This window comes from Cheilinus undulatus, linkage group 17, assembly GCF_018320785.1.
Source record: "Cheilinus undulatus linkage group 17, ASM1832078v1, whole genome shotgun sequence".
Lineage (NCBI taxonomy): Eukaryota > Metazoa > Chordata > Actinopteri > Labriformes > Labridae > Cheilinus > Cheilinus undulatus.
Genome location: NC_054881.1, coordinates 15,860,077 through 15,877,462, shown reverse-complemented (window position 1 = coordinate 15,877,462; position 17,386 = coordinate 15,860,077). Strand labels below are relative to the sequence as shown.

At 38.1% G+C, this 17,386-nt stretch overlaps 1 protein-coding gene and 1 long non-coding RNA gene across 2 annotated transcripts in view; one reads left to right on the top strand and one right to left on the bottom strand.

Annotated features, from left to right (window-relative positions):
* LOC121525439 (potassium/sodium hyperpolarization-activated cyclic nucleotide-gated channel 1) overlaps positions 1–17,386 on the top strand; it is a 143,738-nt gene that overhangs the window by 61,790 nt on the left and 64,562 nt on the right. Inside the window, exon 3 of the mRNA XM_041811441.1 lies at positions 2,764–2,925. Within this exon, the coding sequence (XP_041667375.1) occupies positions 2,764–2,925 (162 nt within the window). The remainder of the gene's footprint in view (positions 1–2,763; positions 2,926–17,386) is intronic.
* The window catches only part of LOC121525440, an 88,428-nt gene continuing 87,474 nt past the window's right edge, over positions 16,433–17,386 (bottom strand). Inside the window, exon 3 of the long non-coding RNA XR_005993217.1 lies at positions 16,433–16,511. This is a non-coding gene — a long non-coding RNA (uncharacterized LOC121525440). The remainder of the gene's footprint in view (positions 16,512–17,386) is intronic.

The following is a 17,386-nucleotide window of genomic DNA, read 5'->3' as shown; positions in this document are numbered from 1 at the left end:
TTAAGCTCGCTCTGCACTGCCACTGTGAGGATTTCCTCCACTGGTCAGTTTGTTTTGGAGAGCAGCCATGTTGAATTATGCAGCTCAACATCTGTGTGATGCACAGCACAAACACACACTCATAACTCAAAATCACACACTGGTGGTAACCAGATTCTCTGGTGGACAAACCCACACACCCTGCCCTACACATCAAAGGTGACTTTGTACTTAGGTGAAGTATCTTTTAATCTTTTGTGTCTCTGAAATACCAATACATGTGATGTTTCAGAGACACAAACGGCTCATTTAGGCTTCCTTTACATATAAAAATCTATCTGTACATTTTAGACGATACAGCCACTCCTGTCTATATACTTGTAAATCTGTTACACTGATATGAATGCTGAGAAATTCATCCACTAAACTTCATGGTTTCATACCGAGCTCCACTTCTCCTTTGCTGCCATCACCTAGCTCCTGTCTACTTCATGTCTGGCTGTTCTGTTATAGTTTTCTATCCCCCTGCCCAGGCAAACTCACTGCTATCCTTCCTAGAAAAGTTGAGCCATTTTCAAGTATTCCTCTTGGTTTTGTTTTGCTGGTCAGAGACAGAAGGCCCTATTTATGTCTGTATGCATATACAGCATGGAATGTTGGTGAAGCTGGGGGTGTTGGGGGGCTTTTTCCTTCCATGTTCGCCAAATAGTAGGTCATAGTTGGCAACTTTTGGAGAAGTGGGTGGGAGTGAAGTATTAATAAGCCTTGACTAAGGGTGGCCAACTGGTCCGGGGACCACATGCAGCCCTCCACCTAACTCAATGACACCCCATGTCAGGTTCAAACAGAGATGGGCACCTTTAATTACCAAAACCGTCGCATTAATTCTGTTAATAATTCAATGCAAGGAAGAATATGTTTTCCTGATAACTTATTATACCAACATTTATGTTTTTAAACTCAAGTGCAAGTAGACTTAGCTTATATAATGAGATAATACAGAATTATTTCAATTTCAAGCTGCTTTTTCAATGCAGAACATGATACTTAGAATTTTATTTGCATATTCTTTTTACAAGTGCATTTTGTGATGCATGAGAACTTTTAACAGAAACAACTGCAGCCAATTAAATCTACTAAAAAGAAAAAAGAAGGAACTAAATTTCAAACATTTTAAAAATAAGTAATAAGTAATAAAATATCAAATTAAATTAAACTAAAAAACAAAAAAATAATTGAAAAATAAAAAGAAAATTAAGATAATTACAAATCTGATGAAGAAAATTAAAATAGAGAAAATTTCAGTAAAATATAATAAAACTATGATGATAAAACAAGAATAAAAAATATAAAACAAATGAAGAATTAAATGAATACATTTCTTGACCTCGACATATAAATATCTCCCCCATCCAATCTGTAATTTACTCAACATGTACATAACAGCTGTAAATACTATTTATAATTTTTAACTTGTAATTTTTTCAATTTGTAAGTTACAATTTTGTAATTCCAATTTTGTACTATTAATAGTACTAATTGAATGCTCTTTTACTCTCTTGTGTCTTGTGTGCTTTATTAACACCACTCTTGCTGCTGTAAATTTGGAATTTCCCCATGCGGGACTAATAAATGAATATATCTTATATTATTTAAACTAAAAACTTAAAAAATAAATAACAGACACAATTAAAAAAAATGAAAACATAATTAAAAATACAATCAAATAAAACAAAAAAGTATATTCTAAACAAATTAAAAAGAAATCAAAATTAAGAAATAAGAGAAAATTTTATCAAAAGACATTGTAAAAAGGTTTTATTTTATTTAAATCTAATCAAAAATCTTTATAAGAAAACTAATCGCCAGGAGCAAAAGATCATATGAGAAATGTTTGTTTTTATTGCTTTTCTTTGCAGATTTTGACTCTTTCCTCAAGGTTCATTATTTATTGGTATTTAAAATTCATTTAATTTTATTTATTTTTCTGACTCAGACCATGATCACATAGTAAGAAGCACAACAGAACATACAATACAAATAACAAAAACAGCACATGGCATGTACATGTCACAATTATTGACTTCGGGGCCGCATTAAATGACGTGAAGGGCCACATGTGGCCCCCAGGATGCCAGCTGCCCAGCCATGGTTTAAATAACTGTCAATCATAAACAAAAAAGAAAACATGACAACACAGTCCTTTCTCTTATCTTTGATAACTGGTATTTGTTTAGTTGTTTTCAAGAAATTAGGAGATAGCCTTTAGCCTTTTAGCTTTGACAATAATGTTATTGCAGCCCTCTAGGTAACCAAAGTTTCCCATCCCTGGCCTTGACAGATCAAAATCATTGAGGATTGTCCAAATTTCTGACACCTAGTAACTTTTTTGATACTATATGCTTTAAATACAATATTTGGTACGACCTCTTTTTTAAATGATTTATATTATCAGAAGTATAGAAACTTGAAATAAACCAACAGATCTTCAGTCACATTTTAACCCAAATCTGCTGCAAGAAAATAAGAGGTAGTAGTCGTGACCCATCACAATCAACATGTTCACTTGGCATTAAAGTTTCTTGTGTGTCTCTTACAAACAGAAAGCAAAAGAACTAAATTGCTCGCCTTGGACTATTATTTTTACTACTGTGGTATAAAAACAGGCATTGATACCATTAAATTGTCATTATTATTGTATTGATGTTTAAATCTCCGGTCTCACAACTCCAAGAACTCCTTGAATGGTCTTACAGGGTCTCTCTGTCTCTCTCTCTTCTGCAGATCTTCCATATGACTTATGACCTGGCCAGTGCAGTGGTAAGAATATTTAATCTAATAGGGATGATGCTGCTTCTTTGTCACTGGGATGGCTGTCTCCAGTATCTGGTGCCGCTCCTCCAAGACTTTCCCCCTGACTGCTGGGTGTCGCTAAACGGTATGGTTGTAAGTATTGCCCGCTTTTTTTCTCTTTGTTTGTTATTTTCAGTTAAATGCATTGAAACTTTTTTTTAATGTGTCAGAGCAATCCAATACAGCAGTCTTACTTTTACAAAGCCCAGTGAGCCCCTATAAAACTGTTGCAATGACTGTTAGGTTTCATATTTTCATGTTGATAAAGGCAGATAGAACTACTGGAAAGCTCAGTTTTACAAATAATGTGTCTTTGATTTTTGGCGGAAGGATTTTTAAGAATGTAAGAAAAGTTAAATCAAAGGAGCTGTTTTAAGGAGTATCCTTGAACCTAGTACCATCTTATTTTGAATGAGGGTTTTGGACAAATGGGTGACTAGTGTGCACTGGAATTACTCTGTGAGTAAATGCAGGCCCACAATCCTGGTTCCATGTAGTGTCTTAGCTTTGATGCAGCTACCTGCCACTAGATGGAGCTGTGGCTTCTGTAAATAGTCTTTCTCTCCTCGCTCTACTGTCTAGATTCAAACTTGCACAGTGGACAGATAGCATCTGTTGAGTTTTGACACTTTTTGATCTAGAGAATGGAGTTAAAGTTGTGTGTATGCTGTCACAGTTTGAACTGGCATGTAACCACCCAGCTGGAGCAAAGTGAAACCACGCTCATAGGGTTAGAGACTGGTGATGTTAGCACTGCTAACACTGGCCACACATGGCGAACCAGTTTGACATTTTTAACCATGGAGTAATGCATGTCACAAAGTAGACCTGACTTGTCTTGTGATTTGATTAAATTATGATCATCAGGTAAATGATTTGATTCTATTGGTGATGCATCACGATTCATCCAATGTATCTTACAATTTAAATGAAACATGGCCACTTATTTTTATGGAGGCAAGAAGTCTGACTAACCAAAACTCTTAATGTAAATGTGAATTTCTTTACAAAATACATTTTTACACCTTTAACAATTTTTAATCAACTATGTTCTGTCTCTGTATCAATGCAGGATCATCCACATTAAAATGCATTGTGGAAAAGATTTTTTTTCCAATACCACTTTCTCAAAGTGTATTGCCTTTAAGTGAAACAATTTAAAATAGGTGCTAAATAAATCACAATATCATCAGTAAAGCAATGTGAGCTTTTTAATATATACAATGCAAAACTCTGAATTTATGCAATAAATAAGAAAAAATATGCAACAAGCAATTTTTCACTCTGCTCCTGTACAAAAGTATATTTTAGTCCGTTTAAACACCTTTTGCATGCAGTCAGGGAAACACGAGCTAGCTATCAGCTACTTTCAAGAGTAACGATGGAATATTAAGAGGTAAAAATGACTTGATTTTTATTGGATTCAGGAGAAATTTGTTAACAGCTATAGCTAACTCTAATATGGATTCTCTATCAGTTGATTCCTCTGGCTTTATATCATTGCTGTAATATGAAAAAATATTTGCATATCATATTTCTCACCTATAATGCAGGCCCCTAGATAGCTAAACACAGATTTAAGGTCCAGGACAGTATTTAAATGTTAACTGCTAACATTTGAGCCTATAAAAACTCACTGCATTGATTTGGAATAACTTGCTGCACTTTTGTAATACTTCACCATAGAAGGAATACTGCAATGGATATCACTAAGTAAGCTACAAACTGACTTTATAATAGTTGTAAGGTAAACTTTGGTATGTCAGACCAGTATTTGGTATTCCTCTGTGCTTCGTCTCTGCAATTTTAAAGGCTAACCTCAGAGAGCATCACACTGTCAGTGAAGTAGATTCTATTCCTGCTGCATTGTTGTACTCTGAAAACAAGTACCAGGATGATGAATGGCTTTTAGATTTAAAAACCCTTTTGTGTCTCCAAATTACATAACTGTCAACCCAGCTGTCAATAGAATAGATCCAGGGGTGATGGAAGAGGTGAAGAGGAGTGTAACAATATGCAAAGAGCTGCCCTTTTCACCCGATCCTTTTTGTCTCCCCGCTCTGCTGCTCACAGCCGCAGTGGTGAATTCCTGCGACGCGTGTTTAACCAACCCTGAACCACTGCTTCTGTCTCTGTCCAGTGTTGCCATTGCTTCATCTGCTGGAGCTGCTAGGACCATTCAGGAAACACATAGGGAAACATACTTTACTTTATTTCTCCCAGGGTGAAACCTTTTTTTGTTTGGCTAACAGTTATGTTAGATGCAAGTAAAAATGTGAGTCACACCATGATAAGTGAGCTGCTTACGAAGTCTGACCCAGCTTTGGAGCTGGATTCTCGAGTCATTGGGCAGAGATCAGCCTATTTAAATGTAATATTGAGCTATTGCTCTACTTTTTGAGGACGCAGCAGTTCTAGTAAGTGTTTTACATACAAAACACCAGGAGGTAAGAGCAAGGAATTTGTGAATAACTAAAATAAGAAATGTTTGTGTTGAGTTGCGCCATGCTTGTAAGTGCAGAGGGAAACCTATGGGCTTGATCATGAACTTATTTCTGTTGGCTCTATGTTTAAAATGTGGTGAATTCATTACAGACAATACTTGCCATACCACAAAGAAGGTTTACATCAAGAGGCTGTTAGTATGATTAAAACCATGAAAGAAAATATTTAACCGTGAATAGCCATAATTCTTTAATATGTGACATTCTGAATGATTATATGGCAAAAAAACACCCTATGTTAATATATTCTGAGTTAACACTGCCAGGATGGTGCTTCCTTTAGCTTATGTTTAACTCAAAGGCTTGAACCTTTTTATTTGGTGCTTTTTTTCACTTGAAACCCTCCCTCTCCATTAGTTCCACCACCATGTGGGGGTAGAGCAATGGACCTGCGTACCTAGGGGCATTGTTTCATGGTCCATAGTGAAGAAGTGTCATTGCAAGAATGCAAATGAAGGCAAGAGACTTACAGATGAAATTATTTTACTTTGGCCTAAAAAAGAGGTTGATAGCATCTGAATCAGCTTTGAGATGGATATTGTAACTTGAAATACATTTTGGTATCTTGTCTTTGTAGGCTCTCACTCATCCAGGTCATAGTTATCCAAATCAATCAATCAGTCAATTAATCTTTGTTTGTATAGCGCCAATTCATAACTAAAGTTATCTAAAGACACTTTACAAAGGGGGCAGGTCCATCCCATACTCTCTGATGTGGCCTATTATAATAAAGACCAGTGTAATCATAACTAGCACAGCACTAGCAGTATTAAGTCCCGTTACAGTGTGGCACACTGTAAAACCTTCCCTTAAGGGGCAGAAATGTCGAGTAGAACTCATGTTGACAGCTCTCTGCTGAAGCTGTGCTGGGGTTGGATAGGGCTAGAAGGAGGGGTAAAAGTGATAGAAAAGCAAGCAGAGAATAAGGAACAAGAGAAACAACAAAACAACAACTGAAAGACAATTTTACGGCAGTTATGGTCATAAACTTATCTCTCATCTTGTAGGAAATTGCCATTACCTTATGAACTAGAAAAGCACCCAGAGAGCACAGACCTCTGCCATTAGCCCTATTTCCTAGTAGTGAAGAATCTTTTAAAAAATTCCTGGATCCGCTCCCATGTACCCCCCACCACGGCATTTGCCAATTACTCCCTCCCCAGTGGGGTGGACACACGTGAGGCAAAGCATTGGCTTCGCTACGGGTGGACTGTCATGGTGGAAGCATTGCCTACTGGTGCCAACAGATGCACTGACAGTCTCACCCATGGTCTTACCAGACGACTGGAAGTCATGGCAGAGGGTGAATATTCCTCTATTCCTCCCAGCATTGTGAGTATTCTCGCTACAATTCGCTGCCTTTCTCTCTGTTACGCTCCGACTTGTCTCCTCAACCGGGTGTGCATCTTTCAAACTCTATAAACTCCAAAACTTTGAATATCAACACACCCAAAATGTTGCTGGGATTGAAGTTACTCATGTACGCCATCTCCTGGTGTAAAGTGGTAACAGCACAGGCCTCCGCCATTAGCCCTATCTCCCAATAGTACAGAATTCTGAATCCAGACGGTGATCTGGATCACTCCCAAAATCTAATCAGTTCTTCCTTATGCCATTTACGACATTTCCTGAAAATTCATCAAAATCCTTCCACAACTTTTTGAGTTATGTTGCTAACAAACTAACAAACTAACAAACGAACAAACCCACCCAATCACATAACCTCCTTGGTGGAGGTAATGATGGTAGCAATATGTAAAAAATTAGTAGTACCAGCTATGCTTGATAGAAAATAGAACAATGCAATATTAAAATTAGCAGCTAGGATGATAATGGAATAGAGAGAACTATTATTAATAATTATAGCAGTAAAGTAGTCCATCCATCCATTTTCTATACCGCTTATCCCGTGGGGGGTTGCGGGGGTGCTGGAGCCTATCCCAGCTGTCTCTCCCCACTCTCGTCCCTATTTCAAGTCTATCCACTGTCCTCCTCTATCTAATAAAGGCACGAAAAGGGCCAAAAAGAAATCTTTAAGAAAAAAAAAAGCTCCAAAGCTTGAGCCAAAGAGGCTTGGTTGAAGTCCTTGTAAGCTTTTTTCTGAACTGCAGAAGTTTTTTGGAGAAGCGGCAAACTGTCTTCAAGGCTTCAAGCAAAGTCTATATTAGAGTTGTTCTAATTCCGATACCAGTATGGGAAATGCTTTCGATACTGGTGAAATTGCGGGTTGACACACATGTACTCACTAATACCAGCATTGTTCTATACTAAAATAAGTGATACAGGTAATAAAAGTTAAATAACTTATTACCTGCATCACTTATTTACTGAACCATAAATTGTAGTCTCTTACTTTTTTTTTACCCTCTTGATGCCAGCTTTTGCACCATTCCAGTGATGATATTCATACCTTCAAACCCCATACAGAAGCTTTTCTAGCAGGCCTGGAACTTTGGTGAATTTTCAGGACTTAAATACACCCTGGTATATCTGATGGTGAATGTCTTAGTGTCCATTTGTTAATCAATTTTCAATAATTTAAACAAACACACAGATCATTATGGACATGACCTAAATAGCACATAATGGAGAGAAAGAGACTGCGATGTGTCCCTCCTTGTCACTGTTATTTTCACATTCAGCAGCAAACTCACATTAATCAGCAGGGAAAGCAACTTTAAAGGTCCCAGAGAAGCTGGAGATTGGCTTTTTATTTGCTGAACCATGTTCTGAGTTCACTGTAGGGCTAAAATAATGTGCCAGTTTTCCACAGCCGGTTGGCCCAGAAAGTTAATACCAGTATCAGAGAAGTACACGGTATCATCTGATACTCAAGGCTCTGGTACTGGAATTGGTATTCGGAAGGTATTAGAACATCTCTAGTCCAGGAGCCTCTTCAGATCAAGCTTTGGATATTGTAGCTTCTGGTTTTCATGTGTTCTTCCTTCAGACACTTGCACACACTTGATGCTGTTTTACACACGGCCATCCTAAAAATGACTGTTTTAATTTCAAATAAAGTTACAATTACAATAAGGAGACAAGGTTTATGTCGAAGTGCCAAACAATCACTTTTAAAATGGCTTTGACTCGAACTACCATTGGAATAAATCCAAAATGTACAGGAAAGACAAGCTGCATCTAGTCAAGGAAGCCATTTTATTAAGTCAGTAATCTGAGAAAAGAAGCCAGCTGTAGTTAAGTGAATCGTCTGCTGTTTGGCTGACAGCTGACGCTTATGGAAACCCCTGTTAGTGTCAGACCTTGATAAACGTTTGCAGCAGTTTCCTTTGTTTTCGTTGGCATCCTTTTCTAAAAAATTACATTAATGTCTCCCTTAAAACTCTAGCATTCATTCTGCACTCATGTCTGTTGTTCCCATTAAACTGAGAGGATTTCAGTGGAGGAAAATTGCTTCGTTTTTTTGGCATTTCTCAGGCTGTCTCCTCTGTCTTTTTATTCTACTCTTTTTCTGTATTCCTCCTCCTCCCTCTCTCTCTGACTGGGGGTCAAACGGACTGCAGTTGCTGCTCTCCGAGCGACGTGACAGTGTAGAAGTGTGTACGGCCCTCCTGGGTAATGCTGATTGTAAATGCTCGCCCAAGGAGCTCTTCTGCCTGCTCATCTCTCTCTCTCTCTCTCTCTCTCTCTCTCTCTCTCTCCCCCCTCTCTCAGAAACTTACATCTCAGCTCTCCACATGCACACTGACGCCTCACAGGCATCAAGCTGGAGGTGCAAATGTCAGCTTTCGTCCACATCACAAACTCTGTATCCCACTCCCGTTTTTTACTTTGAGGCGATGAGATGCCCGAGTGAGCCCTGATACCAACTAGCATGTGTTATTCATCCAAACAGACATAATCCATCTCTACTTGCACCAAAATGAATGTGCAGTGAGATTATTTCCCACTTAACTGTCACAATTCATCTGTGCTAATGCTTATGTGCAAAACAGTGCCAACACATCTCTCATTTACTGCAGCTCCGCTCACTTTTTAAACTCTCTGGAGTTTAATTATTAACACGTGTTGCTCCCCTCCTCAGATATATATTCCCTTTCTTGTATGCTAATCAATACCTAATGGGAGTCATGTGAAAAGCTAACTTACTGCCCCCTGTGTGGTAGGATCACACACGCTGTGGAAATCTATAGCCATAGCTTCACATGGCAAATGGGCCTCTGAAGCAGAGAGCTAATATGCTGCATCAGAGGTGAGTTCAAACGACTCTGACGACTCATTAATCTCAATTCTCTCTCCTATGGAAGACGGAAACAGTGAGATCATTTGTATTCAGAAGAAAGATGTCTCCCAGCTCTGAGCAGATTCAAGGATTGTGGTGACATGTTGCAGCTGTAGCTTCAGACTCTCACACCTAAATATAGACGCTCAGAGTGTTTGTGTAAAAGCACAACAATGCTTCCACATTCCAGCAGTTTCTCTTACATACATTCCTGGATTAGGACAATAGATTTCATCAATCAGTTCAATTTTACCTCTTGACATCAGAGTGGAAGAGACTGACTTTGGCAGCAATGAGACCTCTTCAGGAGTTAAGTAGTGTTTAGACCACGATTTGCAATGCAACAAGACTCTTTCAGAACATCACTGCTGCAGTGGTTGCAGCTGGAATCAAGTCCTCTGATGGTGATGCCTGTGCTTCAGGATGCAAACAGCTGTAGATAAATATGAAAGGGGACATGGAAGTTTTGTTTTGCAAGACTATAAACACCAAAAAATATCTACTAAAAGCAGAATGTCTTGTTAAATAAAATCATGCTGTGAATTTTGGAAATTATTACACCTATCTTTTATTTTAAGAGTATTTAACTTAAGAGGATGCAAACTTTTTTTTTTTTTTTTTTTTACAATTTAGACCATGTGTAGGAATTTGTCTGCCATTTTGGACAATCAAAAAAAACAAACAAACAAAAAATTGCTCAACATTAAGTGTAAAAGACTTCCCCTGTTGTAGAAAGGGTGGTTATAACATGATTATGCTTTTAAATGTGTTATCTCTTGAAATTTGTAATACAGTGGTATAATATTGTTATCATAAAGGGCAAGAACAATACAGTGATATGATATTCAGGCCATATTGCCCAGGCCTACTACAGGCTTGATGTGTTGATCTCTCTGTGCAAAGTTGGTTAGAATTCATCAGACAATGCTGACGTGCCATACCACAAAGGAATATTAAAAAGCTGTAAGCATGATTAAATCAGGGTTTACCCTGTGGAAATTCCTACAGTAACACTTGGCTGTCTGTGAAAGAAAATATTTAACCGTGAAAAGCCATGATGCTTTAATTCTTAGTCATAATATGTCAAAAAAACATCCTATATTCATAAATTCTGGTGTAATGATGTCTTCTGGGTTTGTTGTTCTCAGCCCTGAGTTAACACTGACAGGATGGTGCATCCTTGTTTATGTTTCAGTCAGAGGCTGGAACATATTTCTGACATGGCATTAAGCAGATATGGTTTCATTTTTAATAGAATCCTATGTAAAATTTGCAGTTCTGGTTTTGTGATTCGTTTGTTCGATTATTTATTATTTCTTTACAGATTTAAAAAAAAATATATCTTTGTCAGTCGGATATAACATGCAAAAATATGGCTTTGCAGCTCCAGTCAGGCTATCAACAAAAGAGGTCAAACAGCATCTGCTTCAGTCTTCTTATGTGAAGGTGTTTGTTATTTTTGTCCTTTAATTTACAGAACCTTCTGGAGTCCTTGGACTTTGGTTGGGTAATATGAACCATCGCTTTTAAAGAGGGTAGTCACAGTAGCAGAATTTCAAACCCTCATATGTTTCTGGTAAAAATCAAACCATACTGATATGTTTGATACCACAACAGCAAAAATAGAAGTCCCAGGTGACCAATATTGGGTATTTTTTTTTCTTTTTAATTACCTAAAACTCCAAGCAAACTCTTTGTCTGTTTCTTTGCCTGTTTGTAAGAAACATACACAGCTTTTATTTTGAAAAATATCAGTATTTGCAAGTCCTTAAATATAATGGACCACTGCTGCTCCATCTCTGTTGGTACTGAAAATGTTGCTAATTGATATAAGGATTAACTCTTAATTTCTAGTACTCGCATTATCTAATGAGCATGTACCCAGGTACACACAAACTGTATGTCCTCCTGAGAGCCAACCTTGAAAGCATTTTTAGTTTATCCCACTTATTTGGGATCAGTAGGACCTGATATATATAACAACTTAGCCTTATCATTGGACAGGAAGTAGTTTTCACCAATAAATGATGTCTGCATATAGGGGCAATAGGCTTATCTCACTGTACAACAACAACAAATAAGACTTCTATTTGTTTACTTGTATGAAGTCATTTTCACAGTGAATATGTTTTTAAAGTGCTAAAGATGTCAGCAGCACAGCACATCTCTGGAAGGCCAGGTTTCTGCAGGAACAACACGCCTTTGAACAGGGTTTTGGCATGTGTCGCCAGTTGGTAGGGAGCCATTCAGTCTGTAGGCAATGTAGTCCGTCATTAAGAGACCAGAGGTCAAGTTTAAAGTAAATTTCCACTAAAAGTTCTGGAGGTCTGAGAGGCATCTGGCTGCAGACCTCTATGGTGGGGCAACCTCGACCGAGGGGCATGAAGTGATGTAATAACCCTTCTTGGGTTTTTCTTAGTCTGTGGTGTGTTATTTTTAATTTTATCCCCCTTACCCTAACCCTACCTTTAGGATTCAAGTGCCTAACCCAACCTTATTCGGGTTTTTCTTAGTTTGTGGTGTGTTTAAATCCCCTCAGTAAATTTTGGACTTTTATTCAGAATATTCTGCTGTTGTGAAAAACTGCAACTTACCATAACCCTCTGACAGCAAGCAGAAAATATACGTCATTCAGTACGCCAACCTGGTTCCAGCTGGGGTTATGTCCGTACGTCACATCCCACCCTGTGATTGAGGTTGCCCAATTGTAAAGGTCTGCAACAGCCCGAACCCCCCCACCCCCCCATAGAGGTCTGCAGCCAGATCTTCTTGGGAGGACTTGGAAAACAGTTAAAATCCCCTGAAATTTCCCTAAAATTTTCAAGATTTTAGAAAAAGAAATCAGTAAAAATGCTGAAATTTATATTTTTAGATCTTTTTTTTTTTGTTTTACCAAAAAGAAGAAAATATTCCTCTAACATTTCAGTGAAACTTTCTGAAAAGGCCTTAAGAGTCATATACATTTTTCCCAAGAAACTGGATAAAAATTCCTGAAAAAGCAAGCAGATTCTCCAAAATAATGGAGCTAATTTCACCCAAAATTTCTAATCAAATTTCCAAGAACGCACCAAAAAATCTTCAAATTAAAAATAAAAATATATCACTAAAGATTTTCATGACAGTGAAATAATTTAAAGCAAATTCCCCCTAATATTACAAGAAAATTATGTCAAATTCTATTGGAATTCCTGACAAATATCTGAAGAATTACTTTGTTGTAGGAAACCAAAATGTAATGTGGTGGTATGTACATGCAGGGTCTCAGGGGTACATACTTTATGTTGTTTTCGGTTGAAAAAAATGTTGGACATTGAGCTGTCTTTTGAGTAATGTGGCTTTTAAGCGTTACTGTAGCTGCAGTAAAGCAGTTTTTGTTGCCAAAGCTATAACTGGAGAAATCTTACATTCATGTATGACTTATTTTATTACTTTTTAGCGTTTTCTTACAGAGTAGCCTATATTCAGTAAGGGAAGCCAAGAATGTTGGCTTATGCATCATGTACCACTAATGAGTCGAACTATTACAACTTAAAAACTTAAGAAAACCTGCTTACTGGCAGAACTTCCACCATAGATGGCAGTAGTTAAAAAAGAAAGAATCTCAATTCTTGTTGTGCTTATTAGTTTAATCAGTCATGGAAAATGCAGTTGATTGTTGGACTATTTATAATATATATTCAAGAGAAGCTTCAAGTGTGTCGCCTATGTTTGAATAGCTGAAGAGAAATCAATACATAAACAATAAGGGATGCAAAATAATGAAACTATACTCGGACTGAGATCTCTTTAAATTCCTCAATGCTTTGCGTGTGTAGTCTTTCAGTTTCCTTGATGGATGAAGACTTCATTTAGAAAAGACTCACCATATGCAGCCTTAAATGAGGCTTTTTAGAGGTAACATCTTTGTTTGTTTCAGTACTTCCAGTGAGCTCATGAGTGTCTAACATAGTGTAACTGACTGCGATGTGCTAGAATGAGCAATTTGTGAAACCTCCTCCCTGTGGATCTGCGCAGAACTCCAGGCCTGTGTGCTGAATGTGGCCTGCCAAATCCAAAGTGAAAAGCCCTGCCTGCATGAGGGATTCCTCTTCTCACACCATCACAGCACATTAGCGTTCATGAGCTCAAAATCTTGATGAGACGTTCCCCCTCCTGTTTACTGCAGGTAGAAAACACAAGAAGTGAGGAGAGAGGGGAGCGCTCGGGTGAAGGTCGAGCGTGTCTCTGGGCTGCTTTAGCTCCACATTGCGTCATATTTTATTTTCTGTCGCGTGTTGGCTCTGTACTTTGTGTCTCCGGTTGTGAGAAGAAGAAGAGCGGGCCCCGACGAGGACTGCAGATACTGCTGAGTGCTGCAGTACATGCAGGGTGCACCACTGTTATCGTCCTGACTAATGGCCTGAGAGGAGCGTCTTACTCTTTAGAGGCTGCTTTTACTTAATCACCAGAGCAGATAGTGCTGCTGTTGCTGTGTTGGCCTGGGCCAGAGGGTGACAGGCTGCTGCTTTTGTCTGCATGTACTGAATGCTGTAACAGTATGTGTTAAAGAGCGCTTTGTTTGTGTTTTTGGGCTAACTGCTTCTCTTTAGGTTTAAACTGAGAGAATAACAGATGGCTGTGTATCAGGGATGATTAGGGACAAAAATCTACCAGTTTAAAAAACAGAATAGTTTTGTAAAAAACAAAATATAGGAATATAGGTTCAGTGTGTATATACTGTGAGACTCAGTCTGTTTCTGGGAATCTATGTGACAACTTCCATTGCATTCACCAAAGTCCACAATGTTCAGTTTGTTTGCAGCTGTGTAGATATTTCAGAACCATCTGTTTTCACCATGTGGAGCTTGCTCTCCTGCTAGCTACTGGCTGGCAGTTGAGCCCTTAACTTGTGGTGACAATAGCTAAGTACAGACCCACAGCCATGCTGCCCATCTGCAGGCCACTTCTTCTCTTTACCTGAGGAGACCTCTTAGGCTGGCCACACAATAGACCATTTACAAATCTTAAAGATTTCAAAAACATGGGAGACCACAGACATTTGGACAGACAAACTATTTTTCCAGTGACAGTCTCCTGTACCCACACACTAGACGACTCAGATTGCCATCTGAGGTAATGATCTTACAGTAAAGATCCCCCACACATCAGATCTCCCACCTTGTACATCCAAAGTCAGTTCATCCTTGAGCCAGAGAGCACATTTTTGAAGAGTTTAAAGAAAATCCTCAGAGTATTGTTGAAATATTTCTCTCACAATCCAGGAATAAACAAGAGGCCCCATTGACCTTTGACCTCCAATCTGTAATCAGCTCATCTTTGAGTCAAAGTAAACAATCATGCTTAGACTGAAGAAATTTGCTCCAAGAATTATTGAGATACCACGTTCACATGAATGGCCTGGACCAATGGACACCCCAACACAATACTGTAATACTCCTGACCCCTGGCTATCATCAGCACTGAGGCGTAAAAATGAGTGTTTGAAGAGGGTGTTACATGTAAGAGTTTATGGTACTATTTGATTGGTCTACTAGATAATAGGAAATAGCTATAAAAAGCCCATTATCCACATTAATTCGTTATTAGGCCCGACAAACAGTCAAGATACTCAGAATGAGGGATGTATGATATTATTAAAATATCAGAATTAGTAGATATTAGCTTAAAAATACTTTGTTTTTAGGTTATTTCAAGCACTTTTTCAGGATTGTCTCAGCAAACTCGATGTTTGATTAGCCAAATAAGGAGCTTGATTCTTCACTAAAGTTTGGCAACAAGTCCAAGGTCATGACTGAGTTATTAGAAAAATGGTTGAAAAACATGTTTTTGAGACATTTACATTTTTATCAAATATTTGCCTTCTTTCATGTTTGTTTATGGCTGTTTGTAAAACAGTTTTATTTTCAGGATCATAGTGACTGGTAAATTGTAGTACAGAAGACATCTAGTGTTCTTAATTAAAAAGTGTTAAAGGATTTGTATCTGTATCAGCAAAAATGAGTTGGAAACATTGGCCTATCAGATATTGACAAAAATATCATATCATGCATCCCTATCTCAGATACATTTCTGTAATACTCAGGAAGCATTTTGTTTGCATTTTCACACATCAGGATTCATCTCTCAAAGGCAAACTGAAAGTGGTCAGACCCAGCTAACCATCTATCTACTGCATTGCTCACCCATCTCTGGCCTCTTTTATGGCCTGGACCGCCCGCTGCTTTCCATCTTTTTTTCTCCATACCTCTGAATGAGTCACAGCCAGGCTCCATCCAGAGGTTATGAATTAATCAAACTTTTTGGCCTCCTCTCTCTCTCAGGACACGTCAGTCAACAAAAGGACACAGTGGCTTCATAAATGTAGAAGGCAACACTCTTTTTCCAGAAGCTGTGGACCGCTCTGTTGGTTTATTACTGTTTACTGAAAATGCAGCAATTAAATAGTCATTTAAAAGAGCTGCTAACAGCCTCTTTTATGTGGACAATCTGTGCTTTTATGAATGAGTGTTTTTCTAGTTTGACAAAAGAAACAATCTGAATACGTCACTGAAGAATCTGGGGAGTTGTGATGGACATTTCCCCCTAACCTTGGCTCTCATATTTTCTGTTTTCATGTCTTATTCTTGCTCAGTGCTGTCTCAATGCTCTGTTTAGCTGTCTTGAATCAGTGCTGATTACAGCACAAGGATCTGACCATACTTGTCTCTGCGTGTCCAGAAATGTGAGATTACTTCATCTGAAGGATTCAAATGTTGAGTACGGACACTCAAGCAAACACTTTACTGCACACATGTGAAAGTTACAGTTCTTTCAAGAGTGCAGGCAGTTTCTGAGTAGCAAATTTAAAACGGGCTCACCTCTTTTCATAGTCTAACCTCTGTGATTGAGGGGGAGTTCATCAGAAAAAGTGGCCGCTGCATGCTTGATTGCACCTGATTGGACAGGAAAAGAAAAAGTAAAGTCACTCCTCAGATTGTAGGCGAGCATTTATAACATTTCTTTTTAAAGTAAAAGTAAAGGTAAAGGGCTAAAACTATGGTGTTTAAACAGAATAATATGCTATCTGTTATATACAATAGAAAAGACTTATTCTTATATTATTTGCAAGGTTTGGCACCCTATTCTTTAGTTTAAGATGAAAGAAAATAGGAGGGAGGTAAATCACAGGTGTTTCCAGACTTGGACTTGGCTTACACAACCAAATCACAGACTTCTGCAGGGGTGGTATATATGTGCAAACAAAAGAAATAAACCTCATCAACACATACAAATGGCAACATAGGCACCTTCATAGCTTTGTTCTTCAAGAACTCAAAAAGAAGATGCACATTCCAACTAAACAGGATGCAGTGGCTGATTTTTTAGGAAAAATCATAGGGGGCACCACTTCGCCAATAAGCCACGCCCACCCATCAAAATCACCCTGTAGCCCCATCTTTCCAACGTGGTAATGGGTGTGAATTTTTGTGACTGTAGGAGTATGTTAAGCCTATTTCCTATTTGATGGCATTAACCACAGCTTCATGGTAACAGATTTGGAGGTTTGATGGTAGTATGGCACAGGTTATGGGATGTCCCACGCCAGTTTGAGGAAGATCCGACCAACTAAGAAATGAGAAATTACGATTCAGGAGAAGTAACTTCGTCTTTGCAGAAGGGCGCTATGACTAAATGAAATTTTAAAAGCATTAATGTGAAGAGGGGCCGCTTGTCATGCATGTCAAGTTTGATGTTGATTGACATAAAAACAGCAGATTATAAGCAATATTTTTTTTAAAAACTGTAAAAAAAAAAAAAAAAAAAAAAA